This window comes from Panthera tigris, chromosome A1, assembly GCF_018350195.1.
Source record: "Panthera tigris isolate Pti1 chromosome A1, P.tigris_Pti1_mat1.1, whole genome shotgun sequence".
Classification (NCBI taxonomy): Eukaryota; Metazoa; Chordata; class Mammalia; order Carnivora; family Felidae; genus Panthera; species Panthera tigris.
Genome location: NC_056660.1, coordinates 1385453 through 1407993, shown reverse-complemented (window position 1 = coordinate 1407993; position 22541 = coordinate 1385453). Strand labels below are relative to the sequence as shown.

Here is a 22541-nt window from a genome sequence, read left to right as displayed (position 1 = left end):
GGAATAGACTCATCATCGGGACAGCAAGTGGTGCAGGTGCCATTTCAGCCTCTTCTCCGTCCCCTGTGGTTACCCGTAGAAAGGGCTGCTGTTTAAAGCAAACAACAGGAGTGCCTGGGTGGCTCAGTGGGGAAAGCTTCTGACTTGGGCTCAGGTCATGATCTCACGTCTCGTGGGTTCGAGCCCCGGGTCGGGCTCTGTGCCGACAGCTCGGAGCCTGGAGCCTGCTTCCCGTTCTGTGTCTCCTCTCTCTCTGCCCCTCCCCTGCTTGCAGTCTGTCTCTCACTCTCTGTCTCTCAAAAATAAACAGATGTAGGGGCGCCTGGGTGGCTCAGTCGGTTAAGCGTCCGACTTCGGCTCAGGTCATGATCTCTCACTCTGTGAGTTCGAGCCCCGCGTCGGGCTCTGTGCTGACAGCTCAGAGCCTGGAGCCTGTTTCAGATTCTGTGTCTCCCTCTCTCTGACCCTCCCCCGTTCATGCTCTGTCTCTCTCTGTCTCAAAAATAAATAAACGTTAAAAAAAAAAATTAAAAAAAAAAAAACAGATGTAAAGCAAACAATGCAGGTAACCTTAACACCTAATCCCCAGGAAGTAATGTTCCTAAATCTGTGGCCTACACTGGTTTTTACTTTGGAAAGGTCTCTCTAGAGTGGATACAATTTGTTCTAGATTATCATGGAACTCTGTTTAGTATTTGTAATATGCTTTAAAAATGTTTTTTATTTTTATTTCAAGGGAAAAAACGAGCCTCTGGTTCGGGCTTAGTGCAGTTTATGGCCTGTGGCAATAAAACTTGACAAGATACAATTAGTGCTAACAGATTTTATAATGTGGATCACTTCCATCTTTAGTTTGAGAGAGAATTTCCTTCTGCCATGATTGAAGTGAGGTTTTAGCTCACCTTTTTCTTGCCATGTCCTTCCCCTACAATTGGCTAAGAGGACTTCTTTGCATGTAAAATATTTTGAGTACTAAAGTCTTCTAATCTAGTTTTGCTCTCTTTCTGGAAGGCACATTGAAGATTGCTTCCAAATCTTTTGCATTAACAAATGTAGATTTTCTAGCAACAGGACGCCTATCTAAAATGCCTGAACTGATTTTTTTAAAAAAATTAATGAAATTTCATTTTCCCCATGAAAATATTTGTTTTGGAAGATGTGTATTGTTGTACAGCGAGTGAGTAAACTTCGGAAGTGAGTTCCTAGGTAGGACTCCCTTTGCCTGGGAATTATCCAATGCTCTGACTTGCCATGGCCGTGTTGCCTTTCTAGAACATTCCTAATGAGTTGAATGCTGTCACAGGTAACTCTGACTAATCACAAAACACCAAAGTCTATACATGATTTGTCCTTTAAAATATAAGTAAGTTATGGGGCGCCTGGGTGGCTCAGTCGGTTAAGCAGCTGACTTCGGCTCAGGTCATGATCTCGCAGTCAGTGAGTTCAAGCCCCGCATCGGGCTCTGTGCTGACAGCTCAGAGCCTGGAGCCTGTTTCAGATTCTGTGTCTCCCTCTCTCTGACTCTCCCCCGTTCATGCTCTGTCTCTCTCTGTCTCAAAAATAAATAAACGTTAAAAAAAAAAATTTAAAATATAAGTAAGTTAGAGAGAATTAAAAGTTATGCCTATAATAATGCCAACATTCAGTTTCTTGCTTTCAAGAAGACAAGGGAAAAAGGAGTGTTTAAACTTAACCTCACTTTTTAACTATTTGATACTTCCTGAGATGAGTAAACTTCTGATGTACCAGGAAAGGTTGTGATTCTTGGGAAGTTACTCTGTGCTCTCTTTACTTGTCTCCAGAGTTTTGTTTTGTTTGTTGAAACCTGAGCATAGTGGTTGTGCGACAATATCATTTATTATGTGTTGTGCGTGAGAATATCATTTATTATGTGTTGTGTCTCCCTCCCGCTTCAAAACAAACAAAACACAAACATAATAATCATTGCTTCCAAAATGCTGTCAGAGTGTAATTAAGCAAAGTCAAGCTCATTACTTTGAATAGTGATAGAATGTTTGCTAACACTTCCCATTTTCTCTAGAAAGGACCCCTGAAAAACACTACTGAGTTCAGAAGGCAAGGCTGGATTCTCACCTGGTCACATTGCTATAGTTTAGAGAGAGTGAGGCCGCGTTGCAGCTGGGTTCTCAGTTGTCTCATTGTTTGGGACTTTTCTCTGCCCTTCCTCCCAGCCCCTTTAGGGCAAAGAGAATGACCGTTGCCTCTCTTAGCTTTGCAGTCAACCACAAGTGATGATTAATCCTGATTAATAGCGTTTCATACTCTTTCTCAGGCAAGGAGTATCGGCTCCCCAATGAATAGCAAGGAAATGAACTCAAGGCTTGACATGGACAGAGGCAGTGTAACCCTGGCCCAGCAAATTGAACACAGTTGTTGCTATCCTCATCAACAACAACAAAACTTCAAGCAAATGTGCCGTTAAAAACCCTTACATAATTGTAGCAGGTTTGGGTTTCCTCTGGTTCAAGTTTTCTTGCCTCTTTGATAATCAGACGATCTGAAGAAGGCATAGCATTTCAGGGGCGAATCTGTGTGACAGACTCACAATAAGGCTGTTCACAAGGACTCTTTTATTAGCTTAAACAGTATCTGCATCATTCTTAGTCTCTGGCTTTACTACAAGGCTCCATTTAAACTTAACCCAACTTGCAGACTTAACTGATCCAGGAATTACTCAATACAACCAGCCAGCTACTGTAGCTTTTTTCCCCTTTGTGATAAGGGGATTTAATACAATGGGCTTTACAGTTCTTAAATGACTCCATTTTTTCCCTTGTCTTTGAGATGTGGCGCTTATATGACCTTTTGTTCTTAATAAAAATTTCACATGGTTTGATTATATTTTTTAAAAGTATAAACAAACACAATGTTGACTCCCTACCCTCAGAGTAAAACTTTTTAAACTTTGTAGATGATTACAGAAACAGAATTCGGGTCATAATATTTACACAGCTGATTTCAATATACTATTAGATTTCATGATTAATGATTCAATATTATTAAATCAAACCTGAAAACCTTTATTTTTGAGGGGTGATTCTCATATAATTACCAGTGGCCCTTCAGCATTGCACGTTTGCCTTCACGCACCTCTGGTCGTCTGCTGGTGTTTATACCGTTTCTGCTGCCACGATGCCGCTACACTAGTCAGGGCATCCTTGGTGGGTCCCTGCATAGCTCGGGGAGGAGGGGAGGACAGAACTCTGACATCGGACTGGAGAGTCTTGAGGGTGTGTTTGGTAGCGTGCCACACTGAGAGTACAGAAGACCTACACCCCGAGTAGTGGGTCTCAGACTTCAGCAGGAACAAAAATCATCAGACTGTTTGATTAAAATGCAAATATCAGGACCCTACCCTCACGAGGGACTGAGAATTTGCATTTTTAACAAGCACCCAGTTTATTCTGATGCTGATGGTTACCGGACCATACTGAGGCCATTGTCCTATAAATTCTCCAGGGAACCTTGGGAGTTCTTGATGCCTCCCCTGCCGGGCCTATGGCCTCGGGGTAAGCTGGGACCCGTCTCGGGCAGGAGCGACCGCTGTGTGATTTCCCAGAGGAGTCGGTGGCAGGAGGGAAGGGGTTGGAGCAGCCCGAGTGTCCTCTCCCCTTCTGCTTCCATCCGCAGCAGGGCGGTATCCGCCGTGTTCCCAGGAACAGGCCTCACCTGTGGCCCCACACTTGGCTGTTTGAGAATGCCCTCTCACTCCACCCGGCTCTGTGCACGATTAGGATTTCAGAGTGGTGTTATCTGCAGTACTTAATCCAAATTTGCTCCTCTGTCCTCCTCCCACACCCCATTAAAGTAATTTTAGATTTGTAGAAACAAAGGTCCTTTTCAAAAGGATTTCCAATTAGAAATGAATTCTCAAGAAGCTCTTCGGGAATTATGGATGTAACGTGTTTGTTCGTTTCACGAAGATAAGATTTTTCCTTGAAGATAAGTTGCTCTGATGGTCAGAACAGATGGGGGAAATAAGTGGTGATGACTGCTGTGGATGTTTGTAGCGCCTCTCTGGAGGTGCTGTTCTGTGTTCTGTCGTGGAGTCAACCCTCATGTGCTCGGCAGACTTTTTTATCCTGCGAGTTTTCAGGCCTATGCAAAGCTAGAAAGTTCAGCTCCCACATACACGCCCCCCAGTTTCCGGAGACTTGCCATGTTCTTCAGCGGCTTTTTGGTTTGCTCTTAAATATTGCTGGTAGTTTTCTAATTGGTTCATTGATTTTTTTTTTTTTTTTTTTTTTTTTTTTTTTTAGGAATGAATCAGACACGAGCTGCTTTGCTTGAGGCCTGAGTGCAGTATCATCCATAGTAATTTGAATATGTTCTTTTCAGGAATGTGTTCCAGAAAACCTGGAGCTGAAGAAGAAGATTTTTGCTCGGTTAGATCAAATCATCGATGACCAAGTTGTCTTAAGCAGCTCCACCTCTTGCCTCCTGCCTTCCCAGTTGTTTGCTGGCCTCGCACACGTGCAGCAGTGCCTCGTGGCCCATCCTGTGAGTGCCTCTACCCGCCAGCACGGTGGCCTCTCATTCCGGTTTTCCGGGGCGGTACGCCTTGGCTAATCCGCTGGTATTTTGTAGCTGCTTTATTGAGGTGTAATTCGCATGCCACACAATTAAAGCTGGATAATTTAATGTGATTCAGCGTATTTAGAAGAGTTGTGCAATCCCGGCAGTTTTAAAGAGAATTTTATCCAAAAATGTCTTGAATTGTATCTGTGTACCTGACGCACGATGGGATAGAATCCACGCTGTCTCCCTCACCTACGTAACTCACTGTCTAGCTGAAGAGAGAGAGTACTAACCAAATAATCCTACTGTCAGGGAGTCATTTTTAGTAGGATTTTGTAGCCATTTTACTGCGCCGTGTGGTTTCCTCAACACAATTCGGAGTAGGATCAGTTTTACTAAAATGCAAATTCTTGGTCCTGCTCCTGAGATTCTGGTTCAGTAGGTTGACTTTAAGCCTCCTACCCCTTTTTTGTGTTCCCTTGCACCCCTCTGTTGTAATTAACTGGGCAGACTTACACAGTGGGGGGGCATGATGAGGCCTGTTGGACAGTGAGTACAAGTTGTCGTGCAAGCACTCAGTAAGTCTTTTTGAGATTAATGTATTAATGTGAGGAAAGGAGAATCAGGAGATCCAAGGTTGAGTAACAGCTGTGAGCTCAGTGTGACCTTGGGAAACTGGGGACAGCTTGTTAGGACAGAAAAGCTAACTTAGCTCCAGCCATAATAAATGTGATAGTAGATGACGATGGCCACACCCTCAGCACCAGCAGGCCATCAGAGGTGAAGGCTGGGGAAGGGCTGCATGGAGGAGCCTGGGCCAGGCTGGGCAGGATCTGGGCTGACCAGGGAGGAGAGAGTGTGAGGGTGGGAAACAAGATAAACAGAGACCCTTGGCCAAGAGCAAGCACGGGGCATGCAGAATTGTGAGGAGGCCAGCCTGATCGGAAAGACACACGCACCTCACGTACTTGGGGAGCAGGAGGAAAGAGCCAGAAGGCTTGGGAATGGTTGGGTTATACAAAATCATGAGCGTTACTCCGAAGAAATGGGACTGGTTTAGACACAGGGCAACCCTGCGATGTGGTGGAAGTGCTGCCTTTGGAGGGTGATCAGAAGGTTCCTTCTATATTGAAGATGGCTCAGAGAGGGGGACAGCTACTCCACAGAACTGGGGCAGGATTCCTAGTATGAGCCACCAGGGCCGTGGTGAGGCTGAGGGTCCTAGACTGAGAGCAGGGAAAGTCCTCCTGCTGAGAAAGAGTAGCTTAGAGTGTGGGGGTGGGGAGGCTAAGGGGCTTGCTCAGGGAGGTGAGGAAGAAGGGCAGGTCAGAGATGCCTCCTGGGTTCTGCGTGCTGACAGGAGGGATGGCTTGGACCACCATTCACATGACTGTACGGTTCTGGATGTCCGGATATCCTCCTACTGAAGTACAAGGGAAAGTGGAGAGTGGTCGTAAAATATGGAGACTCAGACCCACAGAATATAGAAGAAAACCAGTCATGTTTAGCTACCACTCAGATACGGGAAATTAGCACCAAGAGGGACCTTAGTTGAAGCATCCAGTTACCAAGTGCCACAAAACATGACATGTATTTGCTTTTATGACATTTACATGTCCGTAAAAAGGACTCCTAGAAACTGTAAACTGTTGATTAGATTGTTAATCTTGCTTGGAAACTTCCAACTTCTAGCCAGTAATTGTACTTCTAAGTCAGGTGGGAAAAAAAGGAAAAACAGCTAAGTCAGATTGTTTAGAAAATGCCTCCTAAGTCCTTTATCAAGACTTTTACCCATGTCTCTTAATTTTGAACTACCTGATGGATGAGACCACACCTCCTTCACTTTCCTGTCACACCTAACAAGTACCTCTGACTAGTAGTTCAGCCACTCACTGTTGAGTAATGATATTTCTCATACCATTTTAGGATTGCTCGCTTTTACTTCTTTAATCAAGGTCAAATAGCATAACCAAAGTAAGTCCAGACCTTATTTCACAAATCAATCTCTTCTTACTTTTGGAAATCATTTTATACCTAAGCCAACATTAATTTAAGCAAATGCAATCACCCAAGCCGGCCGTCTTTGGAATTTTATCCTTTCTTTCTCCTGCGCTGATATTGCCCACCGATCTCCTGCCCAGATGATTCCACTGAGCTCAGTGGGGAAAAGGCGTGCTGAACAATTCAACCCAACCTGGATGGGCAGTCCCAAATATTCCAGAACCATTTATGGTCTCTGAGGAGCTTGTTTCCCTTCGGCCCGGAGCATCGGCTCGCACGCCACCGCCTCAACATTCTGCCCCAGGCACCCACAGTTCTTTGCCCAGACAGGAAATAGGACAAAGGAAAAGGAAGCCCCTTCTTCGTGCCTCTGAAAGGCTGTGGCGAGAGTGGATAGTCAGCAGTTGCGAAAGATTGCCGCCTCCAGCCCTCCATAGAAGAGCCGGCAGCCAGCGAGTTTCGACATCACGTGTTGTCTTTTGGGCAAACACATGTTGTCTCGCTGGGGGTGGGGGTGGGGGGTGGGGAGGAGCTCTGGGTCATCTGAGCACTGGGGGGGGAGCGGAGGTCACTACGGGGTGGGCGTGTTCTCTCAGCACACAGGTAGTTTGGGATTTTCAGGTGGGCTTCATAGACTAGAGCCAGGAGGCGACGGGCTCAGGAAGAGGGGTGTTAATGTGTCCCTGACATTCTTCCTCTCAAATGTTTCTTATGTTGCGTTTCCTTGTCTGCCTCATCTCCCTGAGGGAGTGTAGAGGGGCTCGGGAATGGGCATCTGGTGGCTGGGAGACGTTCGCTGATGATGATCTCAAAGTTGAGTTTGGTCGCAGTCTCTCTTGGTGCCTGGATCTATGTTAGCAATCAGTCAAAACGGTTTCAGCCACACTTTACAGCCTTACTTCAGTTGGGGACGTGGTGGTCCCATGGAGCTGGTGGGGGCTGCTTTAGCCCATCGGATGCTCCTGGCTCCCCTCTTATGGATGCTCTGTGGATGAGGCTGCCTGGGAAGCATGCACATGGTTCAGGGATTCCAGTGTGGAGTGGAGACAGGTCCTGAACACTCGTCTACTCATCTCCCACGTTGGTTACTTGTCAGCCACGGAGCTATAACACAGCCTGGAATTAAACTGGGCACTGCTCACATAAGGTGCCCAGAATGTTCCCATCTGAGCACCTTGCCTACGCTTGCCACCTTTGTTACTCACTCTCCCGCCTGACCCTGGAACCACTTGCCCTCGTGTTGGTGGTAATTTGAACGTCCGTCCCGGAGCTTGCTGTTTCTGGAGAGCGTATGTGTGTGCGTGTGTAGGCGGTGCCCGTTTCAGATTGTCAGCTGCTGCCCGTCAGAGGGGCAGCCTTCCCCCCTCTGTCTGTGGAGGGTTCAGGAAGGTGGGGTGGGATGGGCTGTCACTCATGAAAGGACTTTACTCTGAAAATTATCAACATGGTGGGGGATTAGGCCTCTCGGCCTGCTGTAAGCAAGCCGCTCCTTCATTTTTACTTCCACTCCTCTTGTAAAGAAGAGGAGTTCGCCTGGTCGGGAGTGCCCCCTCCGCGGAGCTGTGCCAATGAATTGCAGATCGCCGCGGCTGTCTTCTGGGAGAAGGGGCCGGCTGCCTTTCCTCGGAGTTTAACTCTGTTTCATCTGCTGCAGAGAAAATAAACGAAGCCTCTGTGTTGGGCGCGCTGTGCTATCTCCGCGATCACATGCCTCCCAGGCTCTGGTCCAGGTTCTGGGCAGGCTTTTCACGAGGTGAATGGAGAATGCCCCCCTCGTACCGCCCGGCCCCACCTGAGCTCTCAAAGAGCCTCACCGGCCAGGCCCTCCGTCGCGCCTCCGGCACAGCGCTGCCCGCTCTGGAGAGCCCGTGGACCGGCTCCTGTAACCTTTAGAGACACTGCCTCCTTTTCCCCTCGTTTGTTTTGTTTTTCCCATTTCTTCAAGGCGTGATTCTCAGTCTAACTCACAGACCCCGATCCCGGAAGGCCCAGGCGTTCCGGGGAACACAGCCGTTCCTTTCCTTTTGAGAGAGTCGCTTCTTTGCTTATTTCCGTGGCCCCTCCCGTCCCTCCTCCCTCCTCTCATCTCTCCACCTGATTGTCCCGTCCCTCTCCCAGCCTGCAGTTGGCATCAGTGTCCCTGTCACAGGACTGAGGTGCCGTGGCAAGAACCACCCCCCCTGCGGGCCCTCAGACTCCGGGAGGTCCTCTCCCAGCAGCTGCCTGGCTCGAGCGCGTGGACACAAAGCGTGAACGCGGCCTGTTTCAGGAAGCACGAGGAGCTGGACCGTGCAGCTGGGTTTCCGCGGGTGCTGGGGAATCAGGGTCCTGCAGGGCTTTGAGCTGGGGGTGGTGCAGTCGGCATCCTGTTTTTAAGTTTTAAAAAAACGTTAATTGTGATGAAACACGTGTAAGGCTGGAAACTGTGTACAGTTCAGCGGCAGCGAGCACGTTCACACGGCCGTGCAGCCCTCGCACAGAACTCCATCCGCAGAAGTCTTTCTTGGGAAGCTGAGACTCCGCCCCCAGGGAGCAGCAGCTCTCCGGGCCCGGCAGCCTCGTTCTCCCTTCTGCCTCTGGATCTGACAGGCCCCTGCCTGATAAAGGCTCACCCTGGCGGTGGCGAGAGGATGGGCCTGGAGAGAGAGGCCAGGGAGGAGAGTGCCGGCATCTGAGCGGGAGGCGACGGCCGGAGCCAAGTGTGCATGTGCGGTGGCAGGAATGGGTTTTTCCAGAGACGTGAATAGAACCGACAGGGTCACCGATGGGAAGTGGGACGGGCCAGGGAGAGGCGGGCACTGAGGATACTTCTCACGGTGCTGACTTGGGCGTTGGGTGTTGGGGTGATGGTGTTCTCGCCAAGATGGGGCGCCAGGAAGAGGACTCTGTGTGGGGGCGGGAGGGACGGGAGTTTGATTCGTGACAGGTCGAGTGTCTGCTCGTTAGGTGTCCTAGGAGTGTGTCTGGAATGGGGGGTGAGCTCCAAGTGAGATCTCGGGGTTTGGGGTGGGGGAGACACCCTGGGAGCCACCCAGCTCTGCCCAGAGCCTGGGAGTGGGCACAGAGGGAGGCCAGCGGTGGCAGCCGGGAGAACCGCCACTTAGGGAGGATGCGGGCCGGGGAGCACGTTGTGCGTGCAGATCCTCTGTAGCCGGTGTCTCGGTCTGGGATTGTGCCGCCCGTGAGGCTTGCGGCATTGAAAGACCCCAAGCCCCAAAGACGGTCTTCGTCTTACAGGAAGATAAAATCCATCTAAGTAGACAGGCTTCCAGTTCTTATAATTCTGATCTTCGAATAGGCCAGAAGTTAGACATTTTTATGAGCTTGATGATCATAGGCAGGAGACAAGTGATTCAGTTGAGGCACTGATTTATAATTTATTTATCTGAAAACAGATGCCGTCCTCTTTAGCTTTCTAAGAGGGCTGAGCGTGACCAGGGCAGGCCGAGAGCACAGGGAACCTCCGAAGCTAAGCTGTTTGTGGACCAGAGGCCCCTCCTAAGCAGAGTCCTAGGAGAAGGAAGGTTTTCTTTCCCTTTTCTGTAGAAGTCATTGTATGTATGTATGTATGTATGTATGTATGTATGTATGTATTTTTAAATTTTTAAAAAAGGTTTATTTGAGACACACACACACACAGAAACAGTGTGAGCAGGGGAGGGGCAGAGAGAGAGGGAGACACAGAGTCAGAAGCAGGCTCCAGGCTCTGAGCGGTCAGCACAGAGCCCAACATGGGGCTTGAACTCATGAACCGTGAGATCATGACCTGAGCCGAAGTTGGGATGCTTAACCGACTGAGCCACCCAGGCACCCCTGTAGAAGTCATTTTATTTATTTATTTTTTTATTTAAAAAAAATTTTTTTTTTAACGCTTATTTATTTTTGAGACAGAGAGAGACAGAGCATGAATGGGGGAGGGTCAGAGAGAGAGGGAGACACAGAATCGGAAGCAGGCTCCAGGCTCCGAGCTGTCAGCACAGAGCCCAACGCGGGGCTCGAACTCACGGACCGTGAGATCATGACCTGAGCCGAAGTCGGACGCTCAACCCACTGAGCCACCCAGGCGCCCCTATAGAAGTCATTTTAAAATGGATGCTTCTTGGACTTCCTGGTGGCTCAGTCAGTTAAGCATCTGACTCTTGATCTCAGCTCAGGTCTTGATCTTGGGTATGGAGCCTACTTTAAAAAATAAAAAAAAAAAAAAAGATGCTTCTTGTAGTTACTTAGTGACTGTAAGATTCTATCAATTTTCCTCTATATATTGGGGAAAAATTACTTAAAAGTATTTGGCATACAGTTTACTGCAGTGCATTTGGCTTTTAATGGTGAGGTTAATCTGGTTCTACGAAGCAGCCTTTTCTTTGGACCGAGGATAATCCTCTTTGGGACTCTTCAAGAACAGTTTCTCAAACGAAGAAACAAACAAAAGACAAAAATAAAAAAATAAACCAAGAAACCCAGAGCACAAAGTGTAAATGCTGGGCTAGGCAGGCATTTCCATCTGGGCCCACTCATCGTGGACCAGCCCTTCCCACCTTAGGCCGTGTCACGACGTCAAGGCTGCGGTAGTGTTCTGATGCTGCGTGACCTCTGTGTAGGTGAGATTTGATTGGCGGGACACGTTTGGGGCTCAACATGGACACGTTAAGGAAATACCAAGTTTTGGGAAGATGCTCTCAATTTTTAACCCTGACACAGTGAATAGCAAGACCCCGCAGTGAGGGTTTTGGAAGGTGGGTCTGGAGGAGGGCTGGGGCTAGGCGAAAGCCCATGAAGTCTAGACAGCGGGTAGCTGAGAAATGCTGGGGGAGGCCAGGGGTCTGGAGATTAGCCCTGAAAGTATAGGATGGTCATCTGCACCTCCAAATTTCAACCTCATATGCTAGTTACGATTTTTCAATAAATGAAACACACAGATTTTTGTGCTCAGGTTTTTTCTTTCCCTCCTTTGTGGACTACTTTATATTTCAAGTTTCTTGTCACCAGATGCTGAATCTAAAGTGGCCCTTCCCCAGACAAATCTGTACCATCTGACCGTTCAGGATAGGCAAGCAGTCTGCCAGAACAGCACCCCGGCTCCAGGGCTGTCTCCTGACTCTTCTCCCCTCCTGTCTCTCTCGTAAGGTAAATCCACCATATTACGTGCCATTGGTTGAGCTGGTCCCACACCCAGAGACGGCCCCTGCGACGGTGGACAGAACCCACGCCCTGATGCGGAAGATCGGACAGTCCCCAGTCAGAGTCTTGAAGGAGATGGATGGCTTTGTCCTGAATCGCCTCCAGTATGCCGTCATCAGCGAGGCCTGGCGGCTGGTGGAGGTGCGTGGGCCGCTTCCAGCCTCTGGCTGTTGGAGGGGAAGGGTAGCCGCATGTCCTGGGGCCGCATGGCGGGGTGGGAAAGTCAGCGCTCAGTCCTGCCTGTTCTGTTCTGGGGACTGAGGGCAAGCTCTTCTCTCAGGTTCAGTCAACAGGCAAGGAAAATAAAACGTAATGTGGCAGTTCATTGTATGTTTCAGAGATTCCTCTGTTACAGTAAGTCATTTGATATTCACACCTGATGATAGACTTCTCTGCTTCCTGCCCTTTCGTATCATTACCACATAATTATCTCTGTGTGACAATACTGCATTTTCTCACAGGGTCAGGTTTTCCCCCAGTGTTATAATTTTTCAAGAGGGAAAAACTAAATTTTGAGTAAACTTGTATCCTCTAAAGGAACCCAGTTTATTTCAAGAGCTTGAGGAAGAAACAATGGGTAATCCTTAGACTTGTTAGTGCTATGCTTATCTTAAATATAAATAGGAAGTTATGCACACACACTTAACCCTGTCCTTTCATTAAAAGATTTTACATGTGACTTTATTTATTTATTTTTAATTTTTTTAATGTTTATTTTTGAGAGAGAGACAGAGTGTGAGCAGGGGAGGGGGCAGAGAGAGAGGGAGACACAGAATCCAAAGCAGGCTCCCGGCTCCGAGCTGTCAGCACAGAGCCTGATGCAGGGCTTGAACTCACGGACTGCGAGATTATGGCCTGAGTCAAAGTCAGACGCTTAACCGACTAAGCCACCCAGATGCCCCAAAAGACAGATGCCCCAAAAGATTTTACGTGTGATTTTAGAAATCACCTCGCTGCATACATCTGTACAAAGCTCTACACCTCGCTTCTACATTTGTATGAAGGACCCGGTTCCAGGCAGGATAGACCTTGGAGCAGCCCCAGGACTTGCAGTGAAGAGTCCAGGGGTCTTGGGCTCAGACTGTCTGTTTTCCATCCACTTGCTTGTTGATGCTTCCTCAGCTTCTACATGGGTGAACAACACTGTCCACACTCATGTTGCAGAAACATGGTGGAGCGAGCGAGGGTCTTATCCGGGTACACAAGGCAAGGGGAATGAAGCTTGGGCTGAGTTGTCTGTTCCTGGAATAGGCCCAGAGCTCCTGTGGGAGCCCGCCAATCCCAGCCTGACACGGGAACAAGGGGGCCGGCCTGTGGGCATTGTATTTTAGCTGCCCAGCGCGTGATGTATGTGACCCTCCTGCATTCTGCCCCGTCCCTGTTAGATTCATCATCTGTCCTGCCTGCCGTGTCCAGTTGCCACACAGTAGCTGCAATTCTGTGTCCTTGTTGGGATTTTCACTGTTAAGTTCGTAGTTTTAACTTCCTAATAATTGTAGAATGTTCTTTGAGTATCAGTAGTAGAATATTTAAAGACACACTGAACTGAAAGCACTTCCTCGGAGCTGTTTTTACATTATTTCCTCTTGTCTGGAAACTTCAATAGACCACCAGAAAAGTTCAGTGTTACAGTGAAACACAGAGAGGTTTTAAGGCAGTTTTTGCCTTTTTTATAAAGTAACGTAGGCCCAAGGGGGTAAAGAAAAGCCCTGAGCTGAATCTTGCTTTCTCCAGTCAGAAGGGTGTGAGCCAGCTCAAGGGAAAACCTGGAGGTTCTGGGGCAGAGGAATTAGGTGGGAGTCACACACAGAGGATCCTCTCTGTGTTGACCCCAAAGCAGAACCGGGGGTGGTTGGGAAGCTCCCAAGTCTGGCAGGCCGGTGGAGGGTTGCAGCGCTCCCCTTGGAGGAGCCGTGGAGGATTCCAGTTCTCCCCTTTACTGGCCAGACACGGAGGGAGGGCGGGAGGAGTTACTGACTGTGGCCGCTGTACCGCCTCATTTCGTCCGCCCTCCTTTAGATTGTCCCGTCTGTGGCGGCTGATGGCGGACTGGGCGTGATCATGTTACCGACTTGCAGGAACGTTCTCACTCTTGGGTCTCATGCCGGAGAGTCCCGCGTGTGTCTGTCGTTGGCTGCAGTGGCACTCACGTACCTGGAGTCTCCACGAGGCACCATGTGCTACAATCCAGCAGGATAGAGTTTGTGACAAATTGCCAAGAGGCTACAGACATGACAAAGTGTGAATAGAACCTCAAGAATTTTCCTTGGTGAATGTCTAGGAGATCAGTCCATTTTAGAAAATAAAGATGATCTGCAGACAGAATTAAGGGAGGTCTAGAAACTATAGGTCCCTCTCTCCAGGTTGTGAATAGGGTGACGGGCATCCCTGAGCTCTGTGGTGACAGGTGAAGTGGTCCAGGTGTGGGACAGGGGCTCGCAGAGGGAACACCGAGGGGGTGGGGTCGCCCGTGTTGTACCTGCTCTTAACCGTTGCCGCCCAGAGACCGCTACTTTGTCGGCCTCCCACACGTGGGAGTGCCAGTAGCACACCGGCCGTGCGTCCACTCCTGAAGTAGTTACTTCTGAGGGCAGAGGAGCCACGGGCGTGGGCTCTGAACACCCCGCAGGAGCCCTGCTTTCCTTAGGCTCTGGGCTTAGCAGAGTCAGAGCCATGCCGTGAGAGAACTCCCCCCCGGCCACATAAGCAGCCACGGGATCCTCCGCTGGGTTCTCAACGGTGCACCCCAGCAGACACACAAAAGGCACGTTTTTCCTGCCTCCTCCTGGGATTAGTGGATCAATATTTGTGCCCATTAGGTGGGGTGGTCTGAGTAGTCTTGACTTGATCACATGAATTTCTTGAAAGAAAACCTGTGCCGCCTGTCGTCTGTTTCCACCTAAGATCCTGAGGGGCAGACAAGGCGAGCAAACCCCTCCCGAGCCCCACCTTCACCTGTGCAAATCTGCACGCGTGTGCTGGGCCCCGTCAGGGCTGGGGCCAAATGACGCCCCTTTGACTCACCACGTCAGAGCCAGTTGAACTTGAATTTAGATTTTAGGGTGTTCCAAGTGTACTTCAAAACATTTAAGGGCAACTTTGGTATAAAAAGCAGATCAATTGGGGAAGTGTTACAGTGAAAACTGGAGATTTTTATACATTTTAAGTTCGAAAGATCCAAAGGCCTTGCAGAGTTTTTCTTTCAAAGACGTTCTCTCCCGGGAGTGGGTTTCACACGTGGGCCGGGGCCCCAGCCTTCTGGTAGCGAACACAGTGAGCGCAGACGAGCAGGGCCGCCTTACTCAAGGACACTATGGCTGCTTCAGTCTCGTGCCTTCTGCATTCGCAGAGCGAGTTGAAATTTGGCAGAGCTAGGGCTGATTGCTTTAGGTCCGAGAGCTGTAAGGTGACTTGGCTGCAGAGCACTAGGACGCCTTGCGTAGACGTGGGCCCGGATGCTGCCGTCCTGGCTTCCGGGGTGCTGCGTCAGCGGGCGGGTCGAGGAATACTGTTCCTTGTTGTCTGTGTGTCAACAGCTCTGCACAAGTCAGATCCAAGTGTGAATTTCCAGGGGTCCTACCCACAAGTTGGGGTGTGAGCTAGAGTGGGACAGGCAGGGCACCTGGCCAGAAGGATGGCTCGCATTTCCACTTAGCCATGGCGGTGCCTTAATGTGGATGTCAGGGGAGCAGAAGGGTGCTGTTCCGCCACTTGCTAATTTTGTCGACCTGGTAGGTTACATCGGTTGATTTTCCCATGTTGGACCAGCCTTGCAGACCTAGAATAAATACCACTAGGTGTGTAATTCTTTCTAGACGTTGCTGGGGTCAGTTTGCTTACGTTTTGTTGCATCTAAGTTCAGAGGAAACATTAGTTTGTAGTTTTCCTTTTTCTCTCTATTTTACTTGATATCAAGGTAACACTTTATTAGATAACAAGGTAATAATGCATAAAATGGGAAGTTTTCTCTCCGTCTCTTTTCTGGAAGAGATTATAACATTTTGTTAATTCTTCTTTAAATGTTTGGTAGAATTCTCCAGTGAAACCACCTGGGCCTGGAGAAAAACCTCTTTTCCAGGAGGTTTTTATTTATTTATTTATTATTTATTTATTTATTTGTTTGTTTATTTATTTATTTATTTACTGTACTTGCAAGAGTGCGGGGAGAGAGAGAATCTCAAGCAGGCTTCACCCTGAGCTTGGAACCCGATGCCGGGCTCGATCCCACAACCCTGGGATTGTGACCTGAGACAAAATTAAGAGGCGGGCGCTCAACTGACTGAGCCACCGAGGCATCCCTCCAGGAGGTTTTTAATTACAAGTTCAGCTTCTTTAATGGTTATAAGAACCATTCAGCCTGTCTGTTTCATCTTGGTTGAGTTTGGTGGTTTGTGGTTTTTAAGAAATTGTTCCCGTTTCTTCTGAGTTGTTGAGTTCGTGAGCATAAAGTTGTTGGCAGGGTCTGTAGTGATATACCTGGTTTTGTTCCTGATGTGGGGCATCTGTGTCCACTCTCTTTGTATCCTTGTCAGTCTTGCTAGAGCTTTGTTAATTTTACTGATTATTTTGAAGAAGCCACTTTTTGTTTCGTGGATTTTCTTTATAGTGTTCCCGTTTTCAGTTTCATTCACCAACTGGAGGGCATATTTTACTACTTGTAGCCGAGCATGGAGGAGAAATTCTAAGAAAGGTGGGGCGGAAAAAGGTAAGGGAGGCTCCTGTGGAGGCCTGTCCATTCGAGAAGGGGGAGAGGAGCTGCAGGCACCATTTCCAGGTCAGAAAGAGAAAGTGCTGGGAATAAGACACACCTTGTCTTCACGGCAGCCTAGATCATGACATACTGTCCTGTCATCGCCTGTGATTTTGTCTGTCCCCACACAGCCATGTATGCTCGGCAAGGACAAGGGCTGTCTGGGAGCAAGACGGGAGCGAGGTATATAAGGGAACAAGGTTGCTGGGTTCTGTTGAATTGTCTCACAGACGCCCACCCCATTCTTCCCCTTCCAGTTTGGCTCAGAATTGGGGGGGAGCAGCCCGCGTAGGCTTGGAACTGCCAGAAGGACAAATCCGGCTATAGTCTAGTAGCCCAAGATTAGGTCACTGGGGGACAAGATCCTGTTGGCCAGGAATGTGAGTTCAAGTCAATACTCTTAAGCTAATAATCACAATAAAGGAAGTTGTGTTGTGATGATAAACCCTCTCCCAGACAATAGCTGAGCTTGTACTGCCCATAAATTCTTGCCCCATCCAGGTAGGGTAGGTGGAGGTGAGCTGGAGTGAATCACGAAGCCATCAGCAGATTCTCAGCCTGTTGGAATGTGTTGGTAATGAGCTTTGGAAATTGCTTATCTTGGGTTTTATTCACGCTTCTGAGCAATGTAATCGTGAGGCTGAATTTCTGTTCCTCATGCACTGGGCTGCAAAAATTCAGTTCTTGTTTTCTTGCCAGGTAGGTGTAGTTTATGGGATCTGAATCTAATTCCTGTTATGAAGAATTGTTCAGTTAATAAAGTATATCTCAGATCTCATGTAGTAAAATTAACAGAGGAAACTTTTTGTGATAAACGCATTGAGGGTTTTCTGTGGAATTTAATTATTGAGACTCTAACACAGGAATTAGGAGTCAGTACAGCGAACCCCTGAGGATCATTTACTCATCAGTGACTTCAGTTTGTATGGTATTTAAAAGTTTACAAAGCACTTTCCTGTATATTTTTCATGGTTCACAGATATTTTCAGATCGTCCCATCTTAAAACGATGAGAGGTGCATTGTTATTTTTGCCCTTACAGATTAAGACACTGGCTCAAGAGGTTAGGTGATTTGATCCACATTCCGCAGTCTGGTGGGGATTCACAGCTGTGTCACTTCTGTGCTTCAGTGTCTGCACCTGTAAGTGAATCTGTTTCTCATCAGGATGTGATGAGGATTGGATGGGGTTATGTATGTAAAGGGCTTAGAACATGCCTGGCATATGGTAATGGTTTAGTAAGTGCTATGGGTTGTTGTGACAGTAACGATGACAGAGTTTTCTGATTCCCTGAATCCGGTGTAATTTTTTTGGACGCCACAGCTGCCACCAGTGTGTTAGCTCTGAGCTGAAAAACTCACATCCTGGCTACACAAGTGGGGCTCCCGGAAGGCAGCAGGGCCTCACCCGGGAGCCTGTTAGGAATGCACCATCTGAGATCCCACTCCGGACCTGCAGAACCAGACTCTGTATTTTAATAAACTCTGCAGACCTTCGTAAGCTGCCCAAAGTCGGAGAAGCCGTCGCTCCCTCCCAGGGAGACCCTGGCCTCACAGTCTTGATGGGTTGTATTTCATCTGTTTTAAGATGAACTTTTTATCTTAAGATGTTTACATTTTAACATCTTAGTTTTATGGGCGGCATTTTTCTTCCTTAACAGAACATTAAATACTAATTTAACTTTCAGTTGATGCAGTCTTAATTTTAGGGAGAAATCATGTCGTTTTTATTTGTCTTTTCTCCTTCCGTGTTTTTCTGTGTCTGATGCTCTATATCTGACTCAGGCTCACGGTAGATAAACATGCAGCTTCTGCTTAGTGGAGAGACTGTCACCTGGTCACTTTATAAGTTATGATTTCCAGTCCTAGTTTTGTGACAGTGAATACCTCTGGTTATCCCAGAAGTTATGTGAAAGTCAACTTAAGAAAAGGATTTAATTCACTTTTAATGAAAACACACACACATCGGAGGAAAAGAATGCTGGGCCGTGACTGCCTGGGAGTTGGAAGTCGTCATTCCAGATCGAAGCCGGCCTTCCCTGTGGCTCAGGCATGGATGTCCAGATGGAGTCATCCTTGTGCTGGCCACACACGTAGCATCCGCACCGTCCTGTAGCCTTTTGATTTCCGGAGCAGGGATGCAAACTGTGGCCAGGTTTTCCTCTTATTAGTCATGGGCCTGTGTGAACAGAGGCATGTCTCTCCAGGAGTGACACCGAATTGAGCAGCATCCTGGTGTTTGCAAATCAGGTGCACCCCGTGACCTGTGCTCCTGGTCTTGTGTTGTCGGCCAGCTGAACGAGCAGCCTGCCTTGTCGTGAACTGCTTCGTGGAGAACGTACAGCAAGCTTTTTCTACGGAATGAGAGACACACAGGGGAACTAATGGGGAAAGATGGCCCCAGATCATAAGTGTTCTACTATAACTACCTCGTACATGTCTCACATGTGCTGTGATCATGGGGAAGTGGCCAGTCATCGGATTTCTGCTCTCCTTTTATAGACCAGTATTAGTGTAGGTTCCGTTCTCCAAGTTCACATTAATTCTCAGGAACTTTACTTCCCACACGTCCAGCATTCTGCGTGGGAAGCCATATATCCGTGGCCTATAGTTTCTTGGCAGCCTGGGGACACCCGTAGTTTCACTGATGGCTCTTTTCCATAAATGTCCCCCCGTGACCAAGTATGTTCATTCCCTGCCAATCCCTCAGCCTTCTCTCTGGAAGAAAAGCGGTACAAGACAGGGAAGTAAGGCCGAAAAGAAGAAAAGAGAGCAGAATCAGGCTGTCACTTGTTCCACAGGCTCTGGGACCAGGAAAGGCAACCGTAGTCTTGTGGCTTGAGAGGCTTGACAAGAGAAAGCATGTTCAAAGCAGTCGCTTCCAGGCAGTTGGAAGGTGGGGTTGTGTGAGCGATTTTTCTTTGGAGGGAAGGTGTTGGAAATGCTGTGGACTGCTCCAGGCTACGGCTCACCTGGAATGTGTCCAGCAGGAAAAAGCTGAGGCTTGATTGAGCAAAATATTACGGTTCAGACATTGACAACATCTGCCTATGTACCTGGCAAGAAGAGTCACGTAGAAGGCGGTCATGCAAAGGGAAACTAAAGGAGCCCAGAAAGACCCAGGGTTCTGCCCTCTGTGCCACACCCTCAACCATAGGGCTTTCTACATCGTAGGTGTTTTAAAATTCAAACTGAAAATTTTAGTTTTTTTTTAAATTAAAGAGATAATGGATAAAGAGTCTGACTGAACCTCCTTGTGGTTGAAAGGAACCGGCCTGCAGCAGTCCTGTTGGCTGAGTGTGGGGTCCGGGAACTTCTGCCTCCTGCCCTGGGCCTCGTGTCCTTCCAGAAGGGACACCACCTCTCTCCGCCTAGTTCATTCCTGGCCTGGGCCTCCCTTCAGCATCCAGCCTTGGGCTGGTCTCCTGGCCTCACACAGGAAGGTTCCCTCTCATTTCCTGTCCTGCCCTGGGTCTTGCCATGCCCTCGCCTGCCTCACATTGTCCTTCCTTCTTTTGTGCTCATCCACTCGGCTTCAGGCACAGCGTGCATGGGGTCCTCCAGCTTCCCTTCCGCAGTGTGGCCTGTTCTGTGCATTTCTTTTAACTTTCTCACCAGGGCAAAATTTGCCCAGCAGAACTTTTTCTCAAGACATTTTTCTGCCATTTCTGCATTTTTGTTCGACCTCTTGCGAATAGAGCCCAGACCTCGGTATTGATGAGGCTGAAGGAACGGTCTCCCACCCCTCCAGCACCTGAAGCACGCTCACCTTTCCACCTCATTCGCACGCCCTGGGTCCACTGTCCCTGTGGCCTCCTGGCCTATCTTTTTGCCTTCCAGAGCCTCTCCGTGGCAGCAAGCTCGTCACCCAAAGACATTGAACAGCTCTCTTGGCTTTCTCTTACCTCTTGTACCCCGTAAAGTTTTCCCAAAGGCAGTCACGGATCTGTCACAACTGTCATTTTCTTGGGCTCCGTTCCCTTTCTCAGTGGGACTTGCTGGCACGTATTGGGAGTGCAGGGCCTTTGGAGCATGTGCGTCACCTCCTTTACCAGGACCATTTTCCAGATTGGTTGAGACGTGCTTTCACCTTGGCTTAAATTCAGAGAGCTTCCTAGCAGTGGCTTGTTCAGAGATCCCAGGAGAAGGCAGTGCTTTCCATCCATGTTGCAGCCCTCAAAGGACACTAAGGCTATGCCCCAGGACTGTACCAGAAGCCACACCCATGACTCAGCAAGTGTTTGTTTGTTTGTTTGTTTGTTTACTTAAGAGAGAGAGAGAGAGAGAGAACACGAGGGTGTGTGTGCAAGGGGGGAGGGGCAGAGGGAGAAGGAGAGAACCTCAAGCAGGCCCCAGTGCAGAGCCCAATGCAGGGCGACATCTCGGAGCACATGGGAGTGGGGGGCCGCGGGCCCCCCTGTGCGTGGAGCTCCGGCCGTCTCCACTCTCCCGAGCTTCTGTCTGACATCATGAGCGTCTCGGAGTCAGCCGTGGACACACTGAAGAAGCTTCGTAGGTTGGGATGCCTTCTCTCCAGAGCAGTCCAGGGAAGACGGAAGCCACTGAGGAAACTGGAGTTTTCTTGCCTCTGAAAGCTTTATTTGCTGGCTGGGACTCATCAGTTAATTAGAATTCCTTCTAGTCGCGATGGTCTGTAAGAAGTCGACGGTTTTTATGATAGGATTTATTTACTGTTTTATGGGAGGTTGCTTTGAGCAGCCACATTGGCAAGCAGCAGAGCCCTAATGAAAGGAGAGCTCCCACTCATTTACTTTAGAGACACCTCCAGACCTATTAACAGACAAACATAATGAAAACATCAACCCATACTCCATTTTTTAACAACCTGCTTGGCATGCCTGGATTACTTTAATAGTGTTTAAAGTAAAAGCTTCAATGCTAGTACTTTAACAACCCTTAAAAAAAACTCAACTAAAATGCTCTTACCCTACTTATCGTCGCCATCAGGCAATCAGTCAGGACACGTGCTGGATCTCAGCTCCACCAGTGTGAGCTGGAAAGGTAACAGGCAGTGGAACAGAGGGGAGAGTGGAGGAGAGAAGCGGGGAGGGGGACCCCAAGAGAAAAGGTGGAGAAGGGAGGATGCAGGTGACAAATTGTGCAGCCTTGTCACCTGGCCTCCTTCGTGAGGGGCAGGCAGACGCTGGGCAGGAGGCCAGCCTGTGACCGGGGACATGGGAGCAGGAAACTGCTGGAATTGCAAAGGAGGGGCGGGCAGAGCCGGGCCTGGGCTGTGCTTCTGGTCCTGGATGGGGCACTTACACTCCTCTGTGTTCACAAACCTCTTTGTGAACACTTTTTCCCCTGAGGACCACTGCCCTTGCACACTTAACGTTTGCACAGAAGGGGGGATTCCTTCTGCTGTGTTTGTTCTCAGGTCAAGTCTCTTCCTTTTCTTTCAGAATCTTTAATACTATTGACGGGGCGCCTGGGTGGCTCAGTCGGTTAAGTGTCCGACTTTGGCTCAGGTCATGACCTTGCAGTTTGTGAGTTTGACCCCAGGTCGGGCTCTGTGCCGACAGCTCAGAGCCTGGAGCCTGCTTCGGATTCTGTGTCTCCTTCTCTCTCTCTGCCCCTCTCCTGCTCTTGCTCTGTCTCTGTCTCAAAGATAAATAACAATTAAAATAAATAAATAAATAAACAAACATTAAAAAAATACTACTGTTTTTCTTCCTGAAAGCATTGTTATAAGCACGGCACAGTAGGAAAAGACACACCAGGGAATTATTACTCCCTGGGGCCTAAAGAGTCCTTCAGCATCCCTTGTATTAGGACAAAGTCTTTCCTGTCTTTCTCTTTCCTGTTTTTTGTTTGGTTCCATTTAAACACTTGAATTTGAAGAATATTCAAAGGGCAAAAATACCACTTACGTTTCCCCTACCCTAAAGCAGTCAACTGCTTTTATTTTTCTGTGTTCCTGTCTAGTTTCTATTAAGAGTACTTCTTGGGTTTCCATTTTTAATGGCTTCCTGACATTTCATTAAAAAATTTTTTTAACGTTCATTCATTTTTCAGAGATGGAGAGAGATAGACTACGAGTGGGGGAAGGGCAGA

General features: G+C 48.4%; 1 protein-coding gene across 6 annotated transcripts in view; it reads left to right on the top strand.

The window, feature by feature from the left end:
• CRYL1 (crystallin lambda 1) overlaps nt 1-22541 on the top strand; it is a 132474-nt gene that overhangs the window by 94854 nt on the left and 15079 nt on the right. For 5 of the 6 annotated variants that reach the window (XM_042977609.1, XM_042977381.1, XM_042977424.1 and 2 more), the window contains exons 4-5: nt 4360-4521; nt 11665-11859. In XM_042977609.1, coding sequence (XP_042833543.1) covers nt 4360-4521; nt 11665-11859 — 357 coding nt within the window. The remainder of the gene's footprint in view (nt 1-4359; nt 4522-11664; nt 11860-22541) is intronic. The other variant, XM_042977519.1, reaches the window with a different exon arrangement.